The sequence below is a fragment of the Erpetoichthys calabaricus genome, chromosome 14 (genome assembly GCF_900747795.2).
Source record: "Erpetoichthys calabaricus chromosome 14, fErpCal1.3, whole genome shotgun sequence".
Taxonomy (NCBI): domain Eukaryota; kingdom Metazoa; phylum Chordata; class Cladistia; order Polypteriformes; family Polypteridae; genus Erpetoichthys; species Erpetoichthys calabaricus.
In genome coordinates, this window is record NC_041407.2 from 13,097,324 (window position 1) to 13,120,018 (window position 22,695).

General features: G+C 42.9%; 1 protein-coding gene across 1 annotated transcript in view; it reads right to left on the reverse strand.

Annotated features, from left to right (window-relative positions):
• tha1 (threonine aldolase 1) overlaps nt 1–14,581 on the reverse strand; it is a 40,408-nt gene extending 25,827 nt beyond the window's left edge. Inside the window, exons 1-3 of the mRNA XM_028819235.2 lie at nt 14,197–14,581; nt 13,245–13,328; nt 12,855–12,943 (exon numbers count right to left, since the gene is read on the reverse strand). Of these exons, the coding sequence (XP_028675068.2) occupies nt 12,855–12,943; nt 13,245–13,328; nt 14,197–14,431 (408 nt within the window). The 5' untranslated portion in view covers nt 14,432–14,581. The remainder of the gene's footprint in view (nt 1–12,854; nt 12,944–13,244; nt 13,329–14,196) is intronic.
• Between the last annotated feature and the right edge of the window lie 8,114 nt (nt 14,582–22,695).

Below are 22,695 nucleotides of genomic sequence, written 5' to 3' on the forward strand. Positions count from 1 at the left end.
CTGAACTCAGTCCTGTCAAACTTACACCCTGGAGGGCCGAAGCGACTGCAGGATTTCATTCCACTTCAGCTGCTGCATTTTAAGATTCAGAACCCTTCATTGTTTCTTTTCTCCTTAAGCCGATGTCACGTTACACAACTTCTAGTCAGAGGGGATGTCAAACTTGACGAGTGAAATTACCTGAGTGTGTCATATTACACGCAGGGTATGTCAAATTAGACGATTGCATAACAAACGTCCTGCACAGTTCCAAAGTATGGCGAGTGCACCCACCTATTCTGGCAGCATGGTGACCATTCCAATGCTTTACAGATTCGACGAGTAAAGCTGTAATCTTACACCCCTTCTTTGTTCCTTTGCTCCATTCTGTTGTGGTACATAAAACACGAGACATCAGACAGACGAGCCTCCCTCCTCTCTGTCAGGTCCAACACACCTGCGCTTCTTATTCCCCGTAGCTGCATTACATATGCATCCTACTTCAACGGCCATTAACGCTCACTGTTTGCGTCCTGTTAGCTAAAAGCCCAGAATCCACCCCAGCAAGATAGGGCCCAAAACAGATATTAATAATCAGTTTGTCATACTGAAATGTGGGTCTGTAAAGAAAAAAAAAAAGTTATTGAAAAAATAATTGGAACCTTGAAAAAAAAATAATAATTCAACCTTTCCAAAGGCTTTCTTACTCTCTTTAGCCCCTTGAATGCTCAAAGACAGAGAGTCGTCTTCCCAATACCTTTTGATTTTGGTGTCCCAATTTCAGACATGTGCTGCCCACTCTTAAATGCTTTGGCCATTTCACGGGAGAAAATTAAGAGGAGTTTCTCATTTCAAACTGGTCCTCCTTAACAAGATTATTAAACTAGGGCTTCTGTATGGGCCCGCAGCCTCAGACGCAAATCCCAATGCACACAGCAGAACTGCCAAGCGCGCCATCCCGATACACACTTTCCTCACCTGGTCCTCCAGGTCATCCGCCATGGTGTCACATACACACACGACTAAAGGCTGCTGTTCGATCCCCACCAGGACACGGTGACGATGAGTCCGATATCAATCCCGGTTTGAATGCCCTTTGAGCTAAGATGCACAAACTGCCATCACATCCTCCTCTGACAGACGCCAGATCCTGAAGCCGATGCCAGCACCGTCCCATGTGAACCCGGGAAAAAAAAATAACTCCTTGTAATTAAAAAAAAAGTAAAAGTTTGCTTTTTTTATCCCTCATATACTTGATACTGTGTACCCCGCAGAACACGAAACCTTTAAGAGGCTCAAATAGTGAAGTGCTTCTTCACAAGTGAGTGTAGCAGCGATGGGTTAGTACAGTTGTGCTTTAAAGTTTGTGAACCCTTTAGAATTTTCTATATTTCTGTATAAATATGACCTAAAGCATCATCAGATTTTCACTCAAGTCCTAAAAGTAGATAAAGAGAAACCAGTTAAACAAATGAGACACAAATATTATACTTGGTCATTTATTTATCAAGGAAAATGATCGAATATTACATATTTGTGAGTGGCACAAGTATGTGAACCTTTGCTTTCAGTATCTGGTGTGACCCCCCTTTGCAGCAATAACTGCAACTAAACGTTTCCGGTAACTGTTGATCAGTCCTGCACACCGGCTTGGAGGAATTAAGAGCCCATTCCTCCGTACAGAACAGCTTCAACTCTGGGATGTTGGTGGGTTTCCTCACATTAACTGCTCGCTTCATGTCCTTCCACAACATTTCAATTGGATTAAGGTCAGGACTTTGACTTGGCCATTCCAAGACATTAACTTTATTCTTCTTTAACTATTCTTTGGTAGAACGACTTGTGTGCTTAGGGTCGTTGTCTTACTGCATGACCCACCTTCTCTTGAGATTCAGTTCATGGACAGATGTCCTGACATTTTCCTTTAGAATTCTCTGATATAATTCAGAATTCATTGTTCCATCAATGAAGGCAAGCCGTAATGGCCCAGATGCAGCAAAACAAGCCCAAACCATGATACTACCACCACCATGTTTCACAGATGGGATAAGGTTCTTATGCTGGAATGCAGTGTTTTCCTTTCTCCAAACATAACGCTTTTCATTTAAACCAAAATGTTCTATTTTGGTCTCATCCATCCACAAAACATTCTTCCAATAGCCTTCTGGTTTGTCAACGTGATCTTTAGCAAACTGCAGACGAGCAGCAATGTTTTTTTTGGAGAGCAGTGGCTTTCTCCTTTCAACCCTGCCATTCACAGTTCATACTCTTCCGCCCGGAAGCTTCAAAGTGTTGGCCGTAGGTGTCCATTCTTAAATACAGGTTGGTCCATGTGCAGGCTCTTGGCTCCGATCCAAACAAGGACAGGACAGTACTCAAACCCCACCTTCAAACATACAGGAATAGCTCAATGCCCATATACAGTTCCCATTCTCCCAACAAGGAAAGGTTTCTGTGCTGACAGAAGACAGAAATATACACTAGTCTGTCTTTAGGCTGACTATTCAATTCTCCAGTTGTCTGTGACTATCTAGTCCTGTGCTTGGCTCGCAATTCTAAATGCTGCTGCTGTGCCCCTGTGTACCTATACTTGGTCTGCCTGTATGAATGAATACATAATAATGGGCACAGAGAACGGTGACATTAAATAAAAACACATAGTATAACACTCCTCCTGCCCACTCCTGATGCAGCCCATGATAGCAGTGTCGTCAGCGAACTTTTGCACGTGGCAAGACTCCGAGTTGTATTGGAAATTCGATGTATATAGGCTGAACAGGACCGGAGAAAGTACAGTCCCCTGCGGTGCTCCTGTGTTGCTGACCACAATGTCAGAACTGCAGTTCCCGAGACGCACATACTGAGGTCTGTCTGTAAGATAGTCCACGATCCATGTCACCAGGTATGAATCTACTCCCATCTCTGTCAGCTTGTCCCTAAGGAGCAGAGGTGGATGGTGTTGAAGGCGCTAGAGAAGTCTAGAAACAAGAAATAAGGAGTCCCCCCTAATATGTGTGGACACTGATATGGCGCAGCATGTTAGTTAAATTATGGTGAATTCTGAATGAGTGCAGTGCTGTGAAAAAGTTATTTTTTTTTTAAAGAGCAATGATATTTTGTTCCATATCCCCCAAATACTGATGTTAACTGTTCATTACTAATCAAGTATTGCTTCTTAAATGTCATTCCTGGTTTATCCATATGTTATGAGGTCACCATGCAGACACCCTTCAAATAAAGTGTTACTGAAATTTGTCACATTTTATTAGAGTTCTCTATGCAAGGTTAAGTACCGTACATACTCACATATAAGTTGGGTCTTGAAACCTGAAAAATCGTTCATAAAATCAGACCCTGACTTATATGCCCGTTCAAAAATACGACACATTTTTTTTTTTTTTTTACATCTTCTTGCCTCCTCCAATCTCTCACCAGTTCATCAGACACATCGAAGTTTGTTGCAGCAGCACAGTTACCGATTTCTTTCACTACTTCAACGACTTTTAATTTAAAACCAGCTTCATATTTTCTTCTGATCGAAACGCTCCATCGCAGATAAGGGATGCTCTTACGATAAAGAAGGGTGTGAGATACAAAAAACGCAAATCAGTGCAAACTTCGCTTCGGAATAGTTCGGGTATTACCGTGTGGTCACGTAGGCACAATAGAAAGAGAAAAAAGGCTGTGTGCTCCATGGTGACTCTCTCAGGTGGGCCTTAGCATATCATAATCACTTGGACCAATAGCGTGAGTTTTCCGCATTCGACTTATACGACCGACATTATAAAATTATAATGCTGAAAGCATTATAAAAAAAAAAACGACAGAATACGTTTGTGTGAATGAGAGGGAGTTCAGTGGAATGGTGAGGATGCTGGGAGTAGAGTTGGCGAAGGTGAATAAGTTTAAATACTTGGGATCAACAGTACAGAGTAATGGGGATATGGAAGAGAAGTGAAGAAGAGAGTGCAGGCAGGGTGGAATGGGTGGACAAGAGTGTCAGGAGTGATTTGTGACAGACAGGTATCAGCAAGAGTGCAAGGGAAGGTCTACAGGACAGTAGTGAGACCAGCTGTGTTATATGGGTTGGAGACGGTGGCACTGACCAGAAAGTAGGAGACAGAGCTGGAGGTGGCAGAGTTAAAGATGCTAAGATTTGCATTGGGTGTTACGAGGATGGACAGGATTAGAAATGAGGACATTAGAGGGTCAGCTCAAGTTGGACGCCTTGGAGACAAAGTCATAAAGTCATTATATGGTAAAATCAAGTCCCGACTTATCCATGGGAGAACTTAAACACAAGTATATATGTTAATCTCTAAAAAAAAACAGCACTTCAAATATATCAGTGCACGCTAATTCAATCAAGATAAAATCAATATTGAATCAAATCAGGACACTGTGAATCGAAATTGAATCAAATTGGAACATCAGTGCTGATACCTCAGCCCTATTAGACAGACATAGTAAACCCTCGATTCTCTAAAGAATCGCAAATCCAAGAATGGCAAAAACTTTCTGTTCCCTCCGATCTTTGGAGGGATGAAAAATCATGGAGGGTGGGAGTGTCCTGGGAAAGTTTTCATTTAATTATTTAAATAACAACATATTTGTACTAAAGCTGTTTCTTTTTTGAGCCGTGACTCGTTTGGTTCTGGTGTATCAGAAGCATGTTGTAGGCGCCTTTGTTCATTGTTTTTATCCATGCGGTCTCATTTTTCTTTTTCTATGGCTGTGGGTTTGACTCTGGGGTGCTGAGGCGCTGTGCGCGTGCGCTTTCGGCATGGCTTGCTTCTGGCGTTTGGCATCCGTGCATATATTCAACCTTCGTTTAGTAATGTAGATTCCTTGCAATATTGTTCACTATAGAAAGGCACTAAAATAATGTTTGGCTCAGAGCTGAATGGCAGGGGCCCATGCACTGGGCCACTCACCACCAGTTACTTTTCAGAATGACTTAAACCCACTCAGAGTTGAGGTGGGGAGGGGACTGGAGTCTACCTCAGCAATACCTGGACATGCCTGTCCATAACGCAGGTGGGCACAGCCTCACACACTCACCGCAACAAGAGGGCCAATCGAGAGTCGCCGCTTAAGGCAGTAGAAAAAAGTAAAAATGAACAAATCCACTTGAAACTATAAACTTAAAGACAATAAATGAACTAGTGTGACATTAAGAATAAATATATACAGTGCATCCGGAAGTATTCACAGCGCATCACTTTTTCCACATTTTGTTATGTTACAGCCTTATTCTAAAATGGATCAAATTCATTTTTTTCCTTAGAATTCTACACACAACACCCCATAATGACAACATGAAAAAACTTTACTTGAGATTTTTGCAAATTTATTAAAAATAAAAAAAATTGAGAAAGCACATGTACATAAGTATTCACAGCCTTTGCCATGAAGCTCAAATTGAGCTCAGGTGCATCCTGTTTCCCCCTGATCATCCTTGAGATGTTTCTGCAGCTTAATTGGAGCCCACCTGTGGTAAATTCAGATGATTGGACATGATTTGGAAAAGGCACACACCTGTCTATATAAGGTCCCACAGTTGGCAGTTCATGTCAGAGCATGAAGTCAAAGGAAATTGTCTGTAGACCTCCGAGACAGGATTGTCTTGAGGCACAAATCTGGGGAAGGTTACAGAAAAATTTCTGCTGCTTTGAAGGTCCCAATGAGCACAGTGGCCTCCATCATCTGTAAGTGGAAGAAGTTTGAAACCACCAGGACTCTTCCTAGAGCTGGCCGGCCATCTAAACTGAGCGATCGGGGAGAAGGGCCTTAGTCAGGGAGGTGACCAAGAACCCGATGGTCACTCTGTCAGAGCTCCAGAAGTCCTCTGTGGAAAGAGGAGAACCTTCCAGAAGGACAACCATCTCTGCAGCAATCCACCAATCAGGCCTGTATGGTAGAGTGGGCCAGACGGAAGCCACTCCTTAGTAAAAGGCACATGGCAGCCCGCCTGGAGTTTGCCAAAAGGCACCTGAAGGACTCTCAGACCATGAGAAAGAAAAATTCTCTGGTCTGATGACACAAAGATTGAACTCTTTGGTGTGAATGCCAGGCGTCACGTTTGGAGGAAACCAGGCACCGCTCATCACCAGGCCAATACCATCCATACAGTGAAGCATGGTGGTGGCAGCATCATGCTGTGGAGATGTTTTTCAGCGGCAGGAACTGGGAGACTAGTCAGGATAAAGGGAAAGATGACTGCAGCAATGTACAGACACAGCCTGGATGAAAACCTGCTCCAGAGCACTCTTGACCTCAGACTGGGGCGACGGTTTCATCTTTCAGCAGGACGAGGACCCTAAGCACACAGCCAAGATATCAAAGGAGTGGCTTCAGGACAACTCTGTGAATGTCCTTGAGTGGCCCAGCCAGAGCCCAGACTTGAATCCGATTGAACATGTCAGGAGAGATCTTAAAATGGCTGTGCACCGACGCTTCCCATCCAACCTGATGGAGCTTGGGAGGTGCTGCAAAGAGGAATGGGCAAAACTGGCCAAGGATAGGTGTGCCAAGCTGGTGGCATCATATTCAAAAAAGACTTGAGGCTGTAATTGCTGCCAAATGTGCATCGACAAAAGTTTTGAGCAAAGGCTGTGAATACTTATGTACATGGATTTCTCAGTTTTTTTTATTTTAAAAAAATTGCAAAAATTTCAAGTAAACTTTTTTCACGTTGTCATTATGGGGTGTTGTGTGTAGAATTCTGAGGGAAAAAATGAATTTAATCCATTTTGGAATAAGGCTGTAACATAACAAAATGTGGAAAAAGTGATGCGCTGTGAATACTTTCCGGATGCACTGTACTACTTTGCATTTGTTCTTGGTGACATTTAAGAAATGAAAAGAATCCGTCATACAATTTCTGTGCTTCTTGATGCTCTTGAAGAATCTAACAATTTAAAATAAAGGGTGCCAACATGTTTAACAGATAAAAAACGCCTGTTTCCTTAAAGCAGATTCAAAAAAAATCCTCAGATATATGCTGCCACCTTGAGACAGTCCTCAGGCTTGACATTCCTCCTCAAAAGAAACACTTGAGCAAAGGTGCAGTGGAGCCGTCACCTAATCAGCGACTCATTCATGGCTGCAAATTAACCCCTGGCTTTAATGGATTCTCTGTTTACCTTTATTTTAATTCAGACTACTAGAAGCAGGAGTTCTGCTTTTCTGAGACAGGTAAACAAAAGAATAGAATTACAAGTTACAACTGTGAATTTAAAAGTATGTATTAGGCGTTGATTATGTGACTGCTTGCAGTTACGCTGGATCCATTCTGCAGCCTTCAAGGGCACCACTTACAAATTCCTCTTTTGGCATAATGAGCTTTAGTTTTTAAAATGATCATACAGTCAATGTGGGCTTAGAAAATGAGCTGAATGTGCATATCTGAAATATTTGGATTCTGGAGACCAGAACTGCTCACTTTAAGTTGGTGAAGCACCAGTGTGCCCATCAGTGTGTCCTGCAGTTATCTGGCATCCCACCCAGGGCCAGGTCAGCTTTGTGCCACATAGCTGATGTATTTCAGTAAAACCATACAGGTAGGGTCTGCTGTTTTATTAAGAAGATGTGTGCTTTATCTATCTGTGGCAGGTTCTACTTGGCCCTCAATTATCTCATTGGGAAACATGGCTTCATTTGTACATACTGTGTGCGCAGTGCTAGTGTACCTGTGGGCAATGTGTCAAATCCAGCATAAAATGACATGCGCACGCACACACACATACATATACACACATATATATATATATATATATATATACATACACTGTATCTCTCTCTCTATTTTATTCATCCATCCATTATCCAACCCGCTATATCCTAACACAGGGTCACAGGGGTCTGCTGGAGCCAATCCCAGCCAGCACAGGGCGCAAGGTAGGAACAAATCCCGGGCACGGCAGCAGCCCACCACAGGGCACACACACACACACACACACCAAGCACACACTAGGGACAATTTGGGATCGTCAATGCATCTAACCTGCATGTCTTTAGACTGTGGGAGGAAACCCACGCAGAAACAGGGAGAACATGAAAACTCCATGCAGGGGGAACCCGGGAAGCGAATATATATAGTGGCGGATGGTGGGAGATAGACAATACCTCCCCTGGGCCACGAGAGGCCAGCCGCCCTGGTCCACATGGGGACCATGGGATCAGAGCTTAGAAGCTAAACCCTGTTGGGTCCTGCGGCCACCGCCAGGGGGCGCCCTGATGATTATAGAGTGTTGGACTGCAGCACTTCCACCACACACGGAAAAGCTGCCGGAAGAGAATCCAGGCACACCCAGTGTGCTTCCGGGTGCTCATGCGGCACTTTTACCACACTAGGAAGTGCTACCGGAAGATCGTCACGAAGCACCTGGAGCACATCCAAAGCTTTATAAAAGGGGCTGCCTCACTCCATTAGTCGAGCCCGACTCTGGAGGAAGGTGACAGACCTTGCGAGGAGAGGAGTAGAGGTGGCAAAAGAGTTGAGAAGAGTTTAAAGGGAAGAAGGGACAGTGAGCAATTGTGGCTGTTAATGTATTGTGTGATGGTGTAAAGGCAAGAGAAGGAAATAAACGTGTGTTCTTTGGAAATCTGGTGTCTGTCTGTCTGTGTTCGGGGGCTGAATTTCCACTATGTATATATCAGTATATATTATATATATATATATATATATATATATATATGAAAGAGAGATCTATATTTCTATATATGTAGCGCTCTCTCTCTCTCTCTCTCTATATATATATATATATATATATATACATAGTAGCCAGTGAGGAGGGCCCTGCCCGGCTCCCCTCTCCTGACGTCACGCTTCCTCCTCCCCTTGGCCCACAACCTCTGTCTCAGACTAGCGTGAATAAATCGCTCCTGCAAGCGAACTGTGATTCTTAGCGTGATGAGTCGCAAAATCAACTGGAATATTCAAGCAAATTCTAGAAAAAAGCCCGATCCAAATCCGTTAAGTAGTTCTCTCGTTCGCTAGCTAAGCAGATGTAAGGTACGCCTTGAGGCAGATGCGTGAGTGAGGACGGCTCTGCCCCCCTCTCCCCTCGGCCCACTACGTGTCTCTCTTGGATTCACACAAATAAATTGGTACCGCAAGTGAACTATGGTACTTGGCGAGATGAGAGAAGTCGCAATATCAACCAGAATGTTCAAGAAAATTCTACAAAAAAGCTTGATCTAAATCCATTAAGTAGTTCTCTCATGAAAAGCGGACAGACATACGGACAGTTGTTGGATTTTATATACAGAGATATAGATATACACACACATACACACACACACACACACACACATACACATGCAAACATTTGGGCACCCTTGCTTAAAATGTCTGTTACTGTGAATAGTTAAGTGAGCAGAAGCCCCATTTTCAGCAGCCATTCCTTCAGTGCCCTAATGCTCACCTTACCTCCCTAAGCGTATCCTTTCTGTTCACCTGGGTTGCAAGGTACTGGCCAAAATGAACCAACTATCTTAAAAATCATGTCAGTCAGTTTACTTTATTTTTTTTTGGTTGCGCAAAATAAAGGCTAATACATGTGACAGAGTGCTAAGAAAGTCTAGATTTCATACAAAGGTGTCTATTACTGTCTTGAGGGAAGATGACAAACTGTATCTAACCAGGACAGAAAAGGAAGGGGAAGGTCGAGTTAGATACAGTGCATCCGGAAAGTATTCACAGCCCATCACTTTTTCCACATTTTGTTATGTTACAGCCTTATTCCAAAATGGATTAAATTCATTTTTTTCCTCAGAATTCTGCACACAACACCCCATAATGACAATGTGAAAAAAGTTTACTTGAGGTTTTTGCAAATTTATTAAAAATAAAAAAAACTGAGAAATCCCATGTACATAAGTATTCACAGCCTTTACTCAACACTTTGTCGATGCACCTTTGGCAGCAATTACAGCCTCAAGTCTTGTTGAATATGATGCCACAAGCTTGGCACACCTATCCTTGGCCAGTTTCGCCCATTCCTCTTTGCAGCACCTCTCAATCTCCATCAGGTTGGATGGGAAGTGATGGTGCACAGCCATTTTAAGATCTCTCCAGAGATGTTCAATCGGATACAAGTCTGGGCTCTGGCTGGGCCACTCAAGGACATTCACAGAGTTGTCCTGAAGCCACTCCTTTGATATCTTGGCTGTGTGCTTAGGGTCGTTGTCCTGCTGAAAGATGAACCGTCACCCCAGTCTGAGGTCAAGAGCGCTCTGGAGCAGGTTTTCATCCAGGATGTCTCTGTACATTCCTGCAGTCATCTTTCCTTTTATCCTGACTAGTCTACCAGTTCCTGCTGCTAAAAATCATCCCCACAGCATGATGCTTCCACCACCATGCTTCACTATAGGGATGGTGCCAGGTTTCCCCCTAATGTGACGCCTGGCATTCACACCAAAGAGTTCAATCTGTGTCTCATCAGACCAGAGAATTTTCTTTCTCATGGTCTGAGAGTCCTTCAGGTGCCTTTTGGCAAACTCCAGGCGGGCTGCCATGTGCCTTTTACTAAGGAGTGGCTTCCATCTGGCCACTCTACCATACAGGCCTGATTGGTGGATTGCTGCAGAGATGGTTGTCCTTCTGGAAGGTTCTCCTCTCTCCACAGACGACCTCTGGAGCTCTGACAGAGTGACCATCGGGTTCTTGGTCACTGTAAGGCTGTAACATAACAAAAATGTGGAAAAAGTCATGAGCTGTGAATACTTTCCGGATGCACTGTAGATAGATAGATAGATAGATAGATAGATAGATAGATAGATAGATAGATAGATAGATAGATAGATAGATAGATAGATAGATAGATAGATAGATAGATTAGATAGATACTTTATTAATCCCATAGGGAAATTCACATACTCCAGCAGCAGCATATTGATATAAAAAAACAATATTAAATTAAAGAGTAATAAAAATGCAGGTAAAAACAGACTAACTTTGAATAATGTTAATGTTTACCCCCCCGGGTGGAATTGAAGAGTCGCATAGTTTGGGGGAGGAACGATCTGGAGTTGGACAATTGCATAAGAAGATAAGGACATCAGAGTGTGTAGTGGCAGAAACACACGCCTTACAGATCCCTCAGCTGGCTTCTACTTTAAATACCAGTGCCACTGAGAAAAGACGACTCCAGGATGCCAACCATAATATGCTTTTCCTGTCTAATGTCAGTGTTCTATGGCCCCTTTTATTCTTTTCTTTTTAGGTGCCAGTTTCAGGTATGGCTTTTACTTTGAATCTCGGCCTTTTAAGTCAGCACCCTCGTCTTGTACTTATTATGTCGCCCTTCGCAGATTGCATACTGCTCATTACATTTCCTCAGCTGCCTTACACTCGTGTGTTACTCTCAATAACAATTCCACCTTATTATCAGTCCAAATAAAACAGCGTTCACCATTGCCATTGCTGTTCTCTGTGTGTAAATGCAAGCTGCAAGTGAACGTCTCGCACAGTAGAGGACACTTAAGCTTCCCGTTTACGCCGATGCCCCCATGCCCAGTGTAGGCGAATGGCAACGTCACGTGTGCTTTTAGGCCATTTTATTGTGAGTGGAGGTTTTTAAATGAAAGCGTATGGATATAGTCTTAGTGTTTTCACTACCAAATAAAGATTTACTGCCTAGATAACTAGCTCTCAAGTTTTCTTTTTATCATTTCTAGTTACAGTACATTTGTCAGTCAATGCGCCAGTTGTTTACCGCTTTGTTGCTTGTTCATTCTTTTTACTACTTGCTATTTCATTTATTTCCTTATTGTTTGAATAACAGCTGCATATTTGACCTTTACTCTTGTTTTTTGTCCCTGATATATAATAACCCTTAATGATTTTGTTCCACCATGTTGCTTTATATATCTCATTTTGTGGACAATTTTCCATCCCACAAGGTTTACTAGAAAATCCAGTCAGGAAACTTTATGGCCATAAAAGTGATGGCTCTAAGGCCACCTGAGTTGTTGTGGCATCCTACAGCCCGGGATTTGTGCCTGGAGTGCTAGGCTGTGTGGTTTAGCCCCATTTGTTCAATGTTGAAAGGTGTATCCATATCATATTGAAAAGCTTTTCTTTACTTATTTTTTATTACTGTAGCCTATCTTATTATTGTGAAAATGCTCAGTTAAGGCAGTCAGAAGTCTCAGGGTAATGTACAGTGCATCCGGAAAGTATTCACAGCGCATCACTTTTTCCACATTTTGTTATGTTACAGCCTTATTCCAAAATGGATTAAATTCATTTTTTTCCTCAGAATTCTACACACAACACCCCATAATTACAATGTGATAAAAGTTTACTTGAGATTTTTGCAAATTTATTAAAAATAAAAAAAATTGTTTGCTCTTCGCTACTCCCGCAAGTGCATGGAGAATCTCGGTCAAACCAACAAAGCAAACTTTCCTTCTAGCAAAGAGAGTCGAACTAAAATGTAATGGCGCGTTTTGCCACCATTTGCAGTTGCTTACTGCTCTCAACCCCTCCTGCTGACAAAAGTCGACATCCGCCCTGAAAGAGTTAAAGGGTAATTGTCTCTATGTATCTGTGTGCCTGCCCAGTTGATATGCCTCTGACATTCCAACAGATGGCACATCAGAAAATTTTTAGTAATAAAATGCATTACGTTTGTCACAAACATTAACACAGCTTTTACAAATCCCATACCAAATGATATATAACAGGGACATACATCGCATGGTGCACTATATTCTAATAGACGGTGGGCTGCAAATGTTATCGCCGAGATCTATGTTGATTACTTAGATTTCAACCCGTCTTAGACGGGTAGCACAGCTAGTAAAATACATTGTTATAACAAAAGTCAAGTAATTTAATAAAAGTGACTCCCTGTAATGTAAAGTACCTGTGCGCTCCCCCCTTGCTCATACACATGCAGGTGAGCCTGGTCCCCAACAATGATTTCCTCTCCTCTTTCTCGGCAGTGCGTCATAACTATAGAAAAGAAAAATGAAAAAACACTGAGACTCACATAAGGAATTAAGTATGTAATATATGGGCTGGCCCTCAGCATTAGAACTCAAGCGCTAACCAGTATACCACTGTACTGCAAGCATCATTTTTACATTTCACTAGCAAGTATCACACAAAACCAACCTAAATGTTTACAGAAATAGAGAGTGTAAATATTAACTGTTATTAAATCAGCTATCAAACAGAACCTAAACTAACAAGCATTTATTTTATAACCTGATTATTCAGTTTCAGAGAGCCAACCCATAAGAAGGATGCTTACCTGATATCAAATTGCTCATCGTGCCAGATGGAACAAAAAGACTTGCCTCCATTCCAAACAGATGGGCTGCTAACTCCTGAAGCTCTGAAGTCAGAGAGAGAGAAACAGAGAAAGCCAATCAGCTTTTGATTTTACTGAAATAACAATACAACACAGGAGTCTTTAGTGATAAATCAGTCACTTCCAAGTCTATTTCCCCAATCTGTGCGTCTTTTGAACTCTAGTGGCTTCCCCAAGAGACCACTGCTATGGACTGGAAGAACATTTCCAGCAGCCTGCTGCACACACTAGCAGACCTTGTAAGGTCTAACTGCTGTAATGCTGCTAGAATGAGTAACCCATATTCTTATTAATGTCAAACACCATGCTTGTTAAGGTCTTATATATCATCCATCCATTATCCACCCACTATATAATAACTACAGGGTCACATGGGGGATCTGCTGGAGCCAATCCCAGCCAACACAGGGCACAAGGTAGGAGACAAACCCCGGGCAGAGCGCACACACACACACGGGACAATTTAGAATCTCCAATGCATGTCTATGGACTGTGGGAGGAAATCGGAGTGCCGAACATGCAAACTCAACGCAGGGAGGACCCTGCGAGGCAGCAGCGCTACCCACTGCGCCACTGTGTCGCCCTTCTTATATGTCAATATATTTTCTAAAATGGTACTGGTGGTTAGTAATACATGATGAATATTCATTAGGTGGAAATATTTCTAAAATGCATTCATGTGCAGTGTGTACATTTTCTGTTACTTTTTCCCACAATCTATAGTTAAGTCATCGCGGCACTTCATATAGCGCTTTTCACTGCAATACTTTGTAACACAGCTAGACTACTATATACTATAAAGACAAATATACAGTGGCAGAAGTTGAAACGCACAACTAAAAACTTTTTGATTATCTCTTAATAGAATGACAGATGCAATGTAACGTCTTACTGTTGACGCTTGGGTCTTCACCGTAGCCATCATCGCCAACCTCAGCCTCTGCCATGGCCCTGCGCATAGCCGGACCGGGCTGGGTAACAGTGTCGCTGCGCAGGTCTACCGTCTTGACCGACACCGAACTGGGCTGAACCGAGCCTTCTGAGGATACTCGATAACGGCGCTTCCCTGCTGACTGCTTTATGTGCCGTGCTTGCCGCCCAAGGCAGCGTAGGATTACAGAACTCATAGTGCAGAATGGTTTGAAATTAAACTACTTAAGATTCAGAAAGTATGGAGCTCATATCTTCAGACAAAACTGCAGAAGGTATGGACTGTGGAGTGAACCGAGCGCTGGAGCGCACTTGGCAATCCTCGTGCAGAGACGGAAGCCGGCAAGGAATCTAAGCCTATCCCAGAGACTACTGCGTGAGGGGCGGAGCTCACAAGGCGGGTTGTTTGAGCGAGCGAATCCGCTACTGCAAACAAAATGAATATTTATACATTTAAATAGCTCAAAAGAGCTTTTGACGATACCGTAATACATTTTAATCTTTTAACCCTACATTACTTAGGAACATAACTAAATAAAATATACCTACATTTAATTTCAAATTGGCAATGATTTAAATATATCTTAAATTCAATTATAAATACAAAGTTACCCATAATTTGCGGATATATGTATGGCCTTTACTGTAAATCATTGTGCAAAATGTTGCTAGATCGTTGGGAGAAAACTTTATATCATTGTTTGTTATTTAAAGATATCGTAAAATGAACTACGGAATCAATTACAATTATTGTAACCTCTGCGGTTCAGACCTGTGAAAGACATGTTGCTCAACTTATCCGAGCGCTATTAAAAAGGGGTGGAGCCACCATGAGAAGCAGGCCATAAAAGGAGTGGAAAGCGTGGAAAAGGGGCGAAGGTAAAGAGGTCTCATTTTGTTCTTTGGATGCTCTTTTCCTAGGCTGAAGTCAGTTGGCCTGGGGAAGTTAGTGGGCACGGCGCGACTCGGGAAGGATTCTGCTATGGGCTCATGGTGTTGGGAGAAGTGAGGACTGATGGAGTCACCTCCCAGTACTGTACACTTTTATTTACATCGTAACGGTGGATTCACGGAGTATTTCGAAACTTCACTTTTTGCACATTTCATTATCTTGTAGATTTCATTTTAAAAGGATCCATTTGCTATTTTTGCCCATAACTCCCCACTCAATAATCCATAATGGCAAAGTGTAACCTTCTTTTTAGAAAGGTTTACAAATTTAATAAAAATCAAAAACCAAAATCTCTCATTCATAGCAGTATTCTAAAACCTTCATGCAGTACTTTATAAAAAGCCCCTTTGGCAGCGATTTCAGCATTGAGTGTTTCTGGGTTAGTCTCTACAAGCTTTTCACACCTGGATTTGGGCAGTTTATCCCATTTCTCCTGGCAGATCCTCCCAGGCTTGGATGGGAAGTGTCTGTAAACAGCTATCTTCATAGATGTTCTATGGGGTGTAAGTCTGGGCTTTGGCCGGTTCACTCAAGGACACTCAAGAGACCGTTCCTGATGCTTCTGCAATGTGGTCTTGGTATAATTAGTGTCATTGTCGTGATGAAAGGTGAACCGTCACCGCAGTCTGAGGCGGTGTGCACTCTGGAGCAGGACCGCTCTGTATTTGGCTGCATTTATCCTGACCGGTATCCCTGGCCCTGATGCTCAGAAGCACCTCCAGTGCATGATTCTGGCAGCACCATGCTTCACTGTAGGGGTGGCATTAGACAGGTGATGACCAGAGCCAGGTCTTTGGCAGACATAGTGCGTGGAGTTCTGATTCATCTCACCAGAGAATCGTTCTCCTTATTCTCTCAAAATTCTTTGAACTGTCATATGCCTTTTTACTCAAGAGTGGCTTCTGTCTAGGCATCCTAATAATAATAATTCTTTACATTTATATAGCGCTTTTTTCACTACCCAAAGTGCTCTCCACACAGGGAGGACCTGGGAAGCGAACCCACGATCTCTTTACTGCAAAGCAACAGCACTACCACTGCGCCCCCTGTGAGGATAGCCTGATTGGAGTTGGATGGTCATCCTTCCAAAAGGGTGTCCCGTCTCAGCAGAGGACTTCCCATTGGATTCTTGGTCACCTCCAACTGTACATCTTTATAGACCCTCCCCATCCAATGTAATGGAGCCTGAGAGGATCTGCCAGGAAGAATGGGCTAAACTGCCCAAATGCAGGTGTGCCAAGCTTGTACAGACTCACCTACAATTACAACAGCGCAAGTGAGCAAAGAGCTGAGGAGACTTCATGCCAGCAAAGCAGCAGGTCCAGATGGAGTATCACCACGACTGCTGAAGGCCTGTGCATTGGAGCTGGGGGGTCCTCTACAGCGCATCTTCAACCTGAGCCTGGAACAGGGGAGAGTCCCCAGGCTTTGGAAAACATCTTGTATCACCCCAGTCCCAAAGGTATCACGTCCTAGTGAGCTGAATGACTTCCGGCCTGTCGCTCTGACATCACATGTGATGAAGACCATGGAGCGGCTGCTGCTTCACCACCTGAGGCCACAGGTCCGTCACGCCCTCGACCCTCTGCAGTTCGCATACCAGGAGAAGGTGGGAGCGAAGGATGCCATCATCTACATGCTACACCGATCCCTCTCCCACTTGGACAGAGGCAGTGGTGCAGTAAGAATTATGTGTCTGGACTTCTCTAGCGCCTTCAGCACCATCCAACCTCTGCTACTTAGGGACAAGCTGACAGAGATGGGAGTAGTTTCATACCTGGTGGCATGGATCGTGGACTATCATACAGACAGACCTCAGTATGTGCGTCTCGGGAACTGCAGGTCTGACATTGTGGTCAGCAACACAGGAGCGCCACAAGGGACTGTACTTTCTCCGGTCCTGTTCAGCCTATATACATCGGATTTCCAATACAACTCGGAGTCCTACCACGTGCAAAAGTTCACCGACAACACTGCTATTGTGGGCTATATCAGGAGTGGGCAGGAGGAGGAGTATAGGAACCTAATCAAGGACTTTATTAAATGGTGCGACTCAAACCACCTACACCTGAACACCAGCGAAACCAAGGAGCTGGTGGTGGATTTTAGGAGGCATGGACCCCGTGATGATCAGAGGTGACTGTGTGCAGAGGGTGCAGACCTATAAATATCTGGGAGTGCAGCTGGATGATAAATTAGACTGGACTGCCAATACTGATGCGCTGTGCAAGAAAGGACAGAGCCGACTATACTTCCTTAGAAGGCTGACATCCTTCAACATCTGCAATAAGATGCTGCAGATGTTCTATCAGACGGTTGTGGTGAGCGCCCTCTTCTACGCGGTGGTGTGCTGGGGAGGCAGCATTAAGAAGAAGGACGCCTCACGCCTGGACAAACTGGTGAAGAAGGCAGGCTTTATTGTAGGCACGGAGCTGGACAGTTTGACATCCGTGGCAGAGCGACGGGCGCGGAGCAGACTCCTGTCAATCATGGAGAATCCACTGCATCCACTGAACAGTATCATCTCCAGACAGAGGAGCAGCTTCAGCGACAGACTGCTGTCACTGTCCTGCTCCACTGACAGACTGAGGAGATCGTTCCTCCCCCAAACTATGCGACTCTTCAATTCCACCCAGGGGGGTAAACGTTAACATTACATAAAGTTATTGTCTGTTTTTTTACCTGCATTATTATCACTCTTTAATTTAATATTTTCTTTATCAGTATGCTGCTGCTGGAGTATGTGAATTTCCCCTTGGGATTAATAAAGTATCTATCTATCTATCTATCTATCTATCTATCTATCTATCTATCTATCTATCTATCTATCTATCTATCTACAAACACTCAAAGCTGGAACTGATGCCAATGGGGCGTCTTCAAAATACTAAATTAATCAATTCAATTCAATTCAATTTTATTTGTCATTCAGCAGAACATCCAAGATGTGCTGCAGAACGAAAATACGATGCACAAGACATTAATAAAAACACATAGTTAAAATCAGCCTACAATAAAATACTAAAATGCTTCATTTAAAAGACGAACGGCAGTAGGAAAAAAACTGTTTTTAAACCTGGTAGTTCTACATTTCAGGCTGCGGTACCTTCTGCTTGAGGGCATGAGGGAAAAGAGTTCAGAGGCAGGATAAGTAGGGTCTCTAGAAATCCGCACAGCTCTGGCCAGACAGCGTTGTTTTGCCAAATCTTGTACAATTAAGAGTCTGAATACTGTTATGAAGGGGAGATTTCAGTTTTTAATATTACATAAAGTTTCAATCCTTTCTGAGAAGAGGCTTTCTCTTTGTTATGGGTTATTGAGTGTAGAGTGTTTGGGCAAAAATGGCAAATTCATCCTTTTAAAAAGTGTAGAGAGTGAAGGGGTCTGAATACTTTCCGAATCCACCGAATGTTCTGCTGTGACACTTTCTGGCACCTCCCACCCCATAATCTAAAAAGTGCTCTTCACCAGCTGTAACAATGGGGGCCGCACAACGATCCAGTTACTGGCACAGGTCACTTGGTTTCGGGTCCCGGCCCAGTCACTGTCTGTGAGGAGTTTCATGCGAGTCTGTCACGCTTTCTGAGGAATGATGATTGGAATGGGTGACAAATTCTGATGCAGGATGTACCAACATGTCACGACTCTGTTAATATTTAAATGACAAATCTGTGAACCAGAGCCACTTCAATCAAACATTAACAGGAAAAAGGATCAGGTCAGACCAGAAGAGCCCTTTAGATTAATGATTAGCTGTTTCTTGTGAAAAGCCATGGAGGGATTTGCAACATCCCGTTACAGTTAAACACAACAGGGGGGCAGCTAGGTGTGTGTAAAAAAACCCGGCAGCCATACTTGAGTAACAGTAGATAGATAGATAGATAGATAGATAGATAGATAGATAGATAGATAGATAGATAGATAGATAGATAGATACTTTATTAATCCCAATGGGAAATTCACAAGTAGACAAACCTTTCTGAAAAGGGACTCAAATAAAAGTAAAATATGCTCATCAGAAAACTACACGAGTGTCTGATATGAAGGGTACTGAAGTAGCCAAAGTACAAGTGAATGTGAGAGGCCGCCATGTCACACACCAAGCAGCAGCGCCCTCTGCTGTCTGGGAACGTCACTTTGAGCCCTGGTCCTTTGCTCTGCTAGTTTGGCTTTGGTCTGTTCTGGGCTTCAATCAAAGTAGCAACCAATTCTGGTTGGGATGCCAGTCCCCCACGGGGCGAACTCACTGACTCACAGATATCACAGCAAGTCAGCCAAACGTGCAGAACTGTGATATGTGAGAGAATTGAAGTGGGCATAGAAAACCCACATGGGCAAAGGGAGAACACGAACACAGCAGACAGTCTGGACTGTGGACCGAACTTGGGGCTCTGGATCAAATGCCATCGTGCCTCCTTCATGACAATGGCACCTGACCAGGCATCAAACCCCAGCCCCTAAATCAGTCAGGTGGGACTAATATGATGTTACACCTCATGGTCTACGCAGAAATAAAAGTATAGTGGTGGGTCAGAACAACTGATTCATAGAGAGAAAGATATAAAGGTACTATATGATACATAGATAGATCTGAAAGGCACTATATTATATAATAGACAGATAGATCTCTGTGGTGGGCTCTGCGCCCTGCCTGGGGTTTGTTTTCTGCCTTGCACCCTGTGTTGGCTGAAATTGGCTCCAGCAGACCCCCATGACCCTGTAGTTAGGAAATAGCGGGTTGGATAATGGATGGATAGATGGATAGACAGATCTGAAAGGCACTCTATAACAGATAAATAGATACATCTGAAAGGCACTCTATAATAGATAGATAGATCTGAAAGGCACTATATAATAGATAGATAGGCACTATATAATACTAGATAAATAGATTGATCTGAAAGGCACTATATAATAGATAGATCTGAAAGGCACTATATAAGAGATAGACAGATAGATATGAAAGGCACTATATAATAGATAGGTAGAAAGGCGCTATATAAGATAGATAGATACTTTATTAATCCCAAGGGGAAATTCACATACTCCAGCAGCACCTTACTGATACAAAAAAACAATATTAAATTAAAGATTGATAATAATGCAGGTAAAAACAGACAATAACTTTGTATAATGTTAACGTTTACCCCCCGAGTGGAATTGAAGAGTCACATAGTGTGGGGGAGGAACGATCTTCTCAGTCTGTCAGTGGAGCAGGACGGTGACAGCAGTCTGTCGCTGAAGCTGCTCCTCTGTCTGGAAATGATCCTGTTTAGTGGATGCAGTGGATTTTCCATAATTGATAGGAGCCTGCTGAGTGCCTGTCACTGTGCCACAGATGTCAAACTGTCCAGCTCCATGCCAAAGAGATACAGTAGATAGATAGATAGATATGAAAGGCACTATATACAGTAATAGATTTTGCATGTTCTCCCTGTGCTCCTGTGGATTTTCCTCCTGAAGCTTCAGTTTCCCTTCACATATCCTCAGACACCTGCAGGATAGGATGTTTAGCGTTTCCAGACTGGACCCACTGTGTGTGTGTGTGCTCGTGAGTGCGCTCTGTGATGGACTTTCTGTCCAGGGTTTGTTCTTCCTTTGATCTTCAGTTCTCTACGACCTCTATTTGGAGTTAGCGGGCCTGGCGGGGGTTGTGTTGTTACTAATTTCCGTTCAACAGTGTCATGCCGTTATCTCTCACTAGATGGCGCTCTTGACTCGTCTCTACGATCGCTTTGCCGAGGAGGCGCGCCGCGCCGCTCACCTGTCTAAATGCCGTGAAGTGCGCGCATCTGTGAAGCTGAAAGCGCAGGTTTCACCGCATGTGCTCCCGAATTGTCCTGAACCGTAATCGACATACAAGCTGGAAACGAAAATCAGAATCACTGTTATGTGTGCTTCGTTTATTTGTATTGCGTTACACGAAAGTACTTGTTTAAATGCGTTATAAACGGCTGCAGGATCAGAGGACAAACTACCAACAGCAGCTCTATGGAGAGAATTCATCTGAAACGCGGCGTGCAGTTCAGATCACCAAACAGGGGAAACATCTGCCCTCACACCTGCCTAGGGCTGCCAACCCTCTTTCTCTGGAAATGAGGACATTGGGTCCAAAAATGAGGACGCCTTTCTCTATGGTGCCATAATACGCCTTTATACTGTCTTATGTTTTTTTTTAAATGATATAAACCTTTAGTAACAGTTTATCACTATAATTATGATATGATGACCACAATCACAGTCACAGGCAAACTAATAACCCCTTAAATATTTTGAATATGCCACGCCTCTTAAATTAACAGACTTCTTTCCTTCCATTCCTATTAACTGTCATAAACCTGTAAACAATGATTCACGTGGTAAATTCACTTTTAGTAAAATAAAAATAATTTGACTCTTTTCAATTTAGTTTATTTGCATTTATCTATATTCTTTTATATTTTTCCACTGTATCTATTTTTTCTCAGTAAATCTGAGTTCTTGGATAAATATGAATAGAAATCTTTACATTGCCTGCTACTGAAATTGAATCTTGTCAGCACTGGCCCCTTAGTCGAGTCTTTTGGAAAACAAGCAGATTTGTGGTTCGAGTCGTCTGTAAACTCACACTTTCTTTTCGGTATAATGGGTATTCGTGAATTTATGTTAAATGAAAGAATTATGAAAATATTATTTGAAGAAGTGACTTATTACTTGATCAACTGATAACTAAAACGATATTATATTTATATGACAAAATAAATGTGTGATTTTTTTTTTAAAGTTAATTGAAACTTTAATAGCTGACTCATTCATTTACAATATAAATCCATTTTGGGACAACGGGTTGTCTTCTTCGTCTTCTTTCCCGAATGGGTGGTAATAACACTATTTTCCATTAAAATATTTCAAAGCGGCACTTACTCGCACTTAAATACGACGGACTGCACCTCGATGTATGGATTTTCTTGTTTAACTAAGCGGCCCAAAGAAGAATCGAAAATAAGATCCCACATAGAAAGCGTGAAATTGTCATTTCGATTTTGAATAAATTCACTCAGTTACGGTGAATTAGGATTACAAATAATCAAGGAAAGGAACAACATTTATAATAAACCGGCCAACTCATCAAGAAGGTAAAGCTCAATTCAAACGGTGACGTGAAAACGATAAGTTGGACGGACGTCGACTCATCTCGTCCACATCTGCGCGCTTTACTACCGGAACGGAAGTGCAGATTCGGGGGGAAAAAAGTGCGCGCGCTACTTCCGCAAATTCTGATTGGTGTACGGCGTTCAAATGTAACCAATGATAAGGATAAGGATCCAAAAATTACGGACGTTTTCAAAATTTGATAAATTCTTCCCGGACAGTCCATTGCGTATGGAAAATGAGGACATGACGACAGGGAGCCCCACAACCTCGCGCTTCTCAACCCAACACCGTGAGTGCAATTCTGGAAACGACTAGAAGAGCGAATGAGTGGGCGAACTAAAAAGACACATTATAGGAGACGGGGGGAGGGAGGAG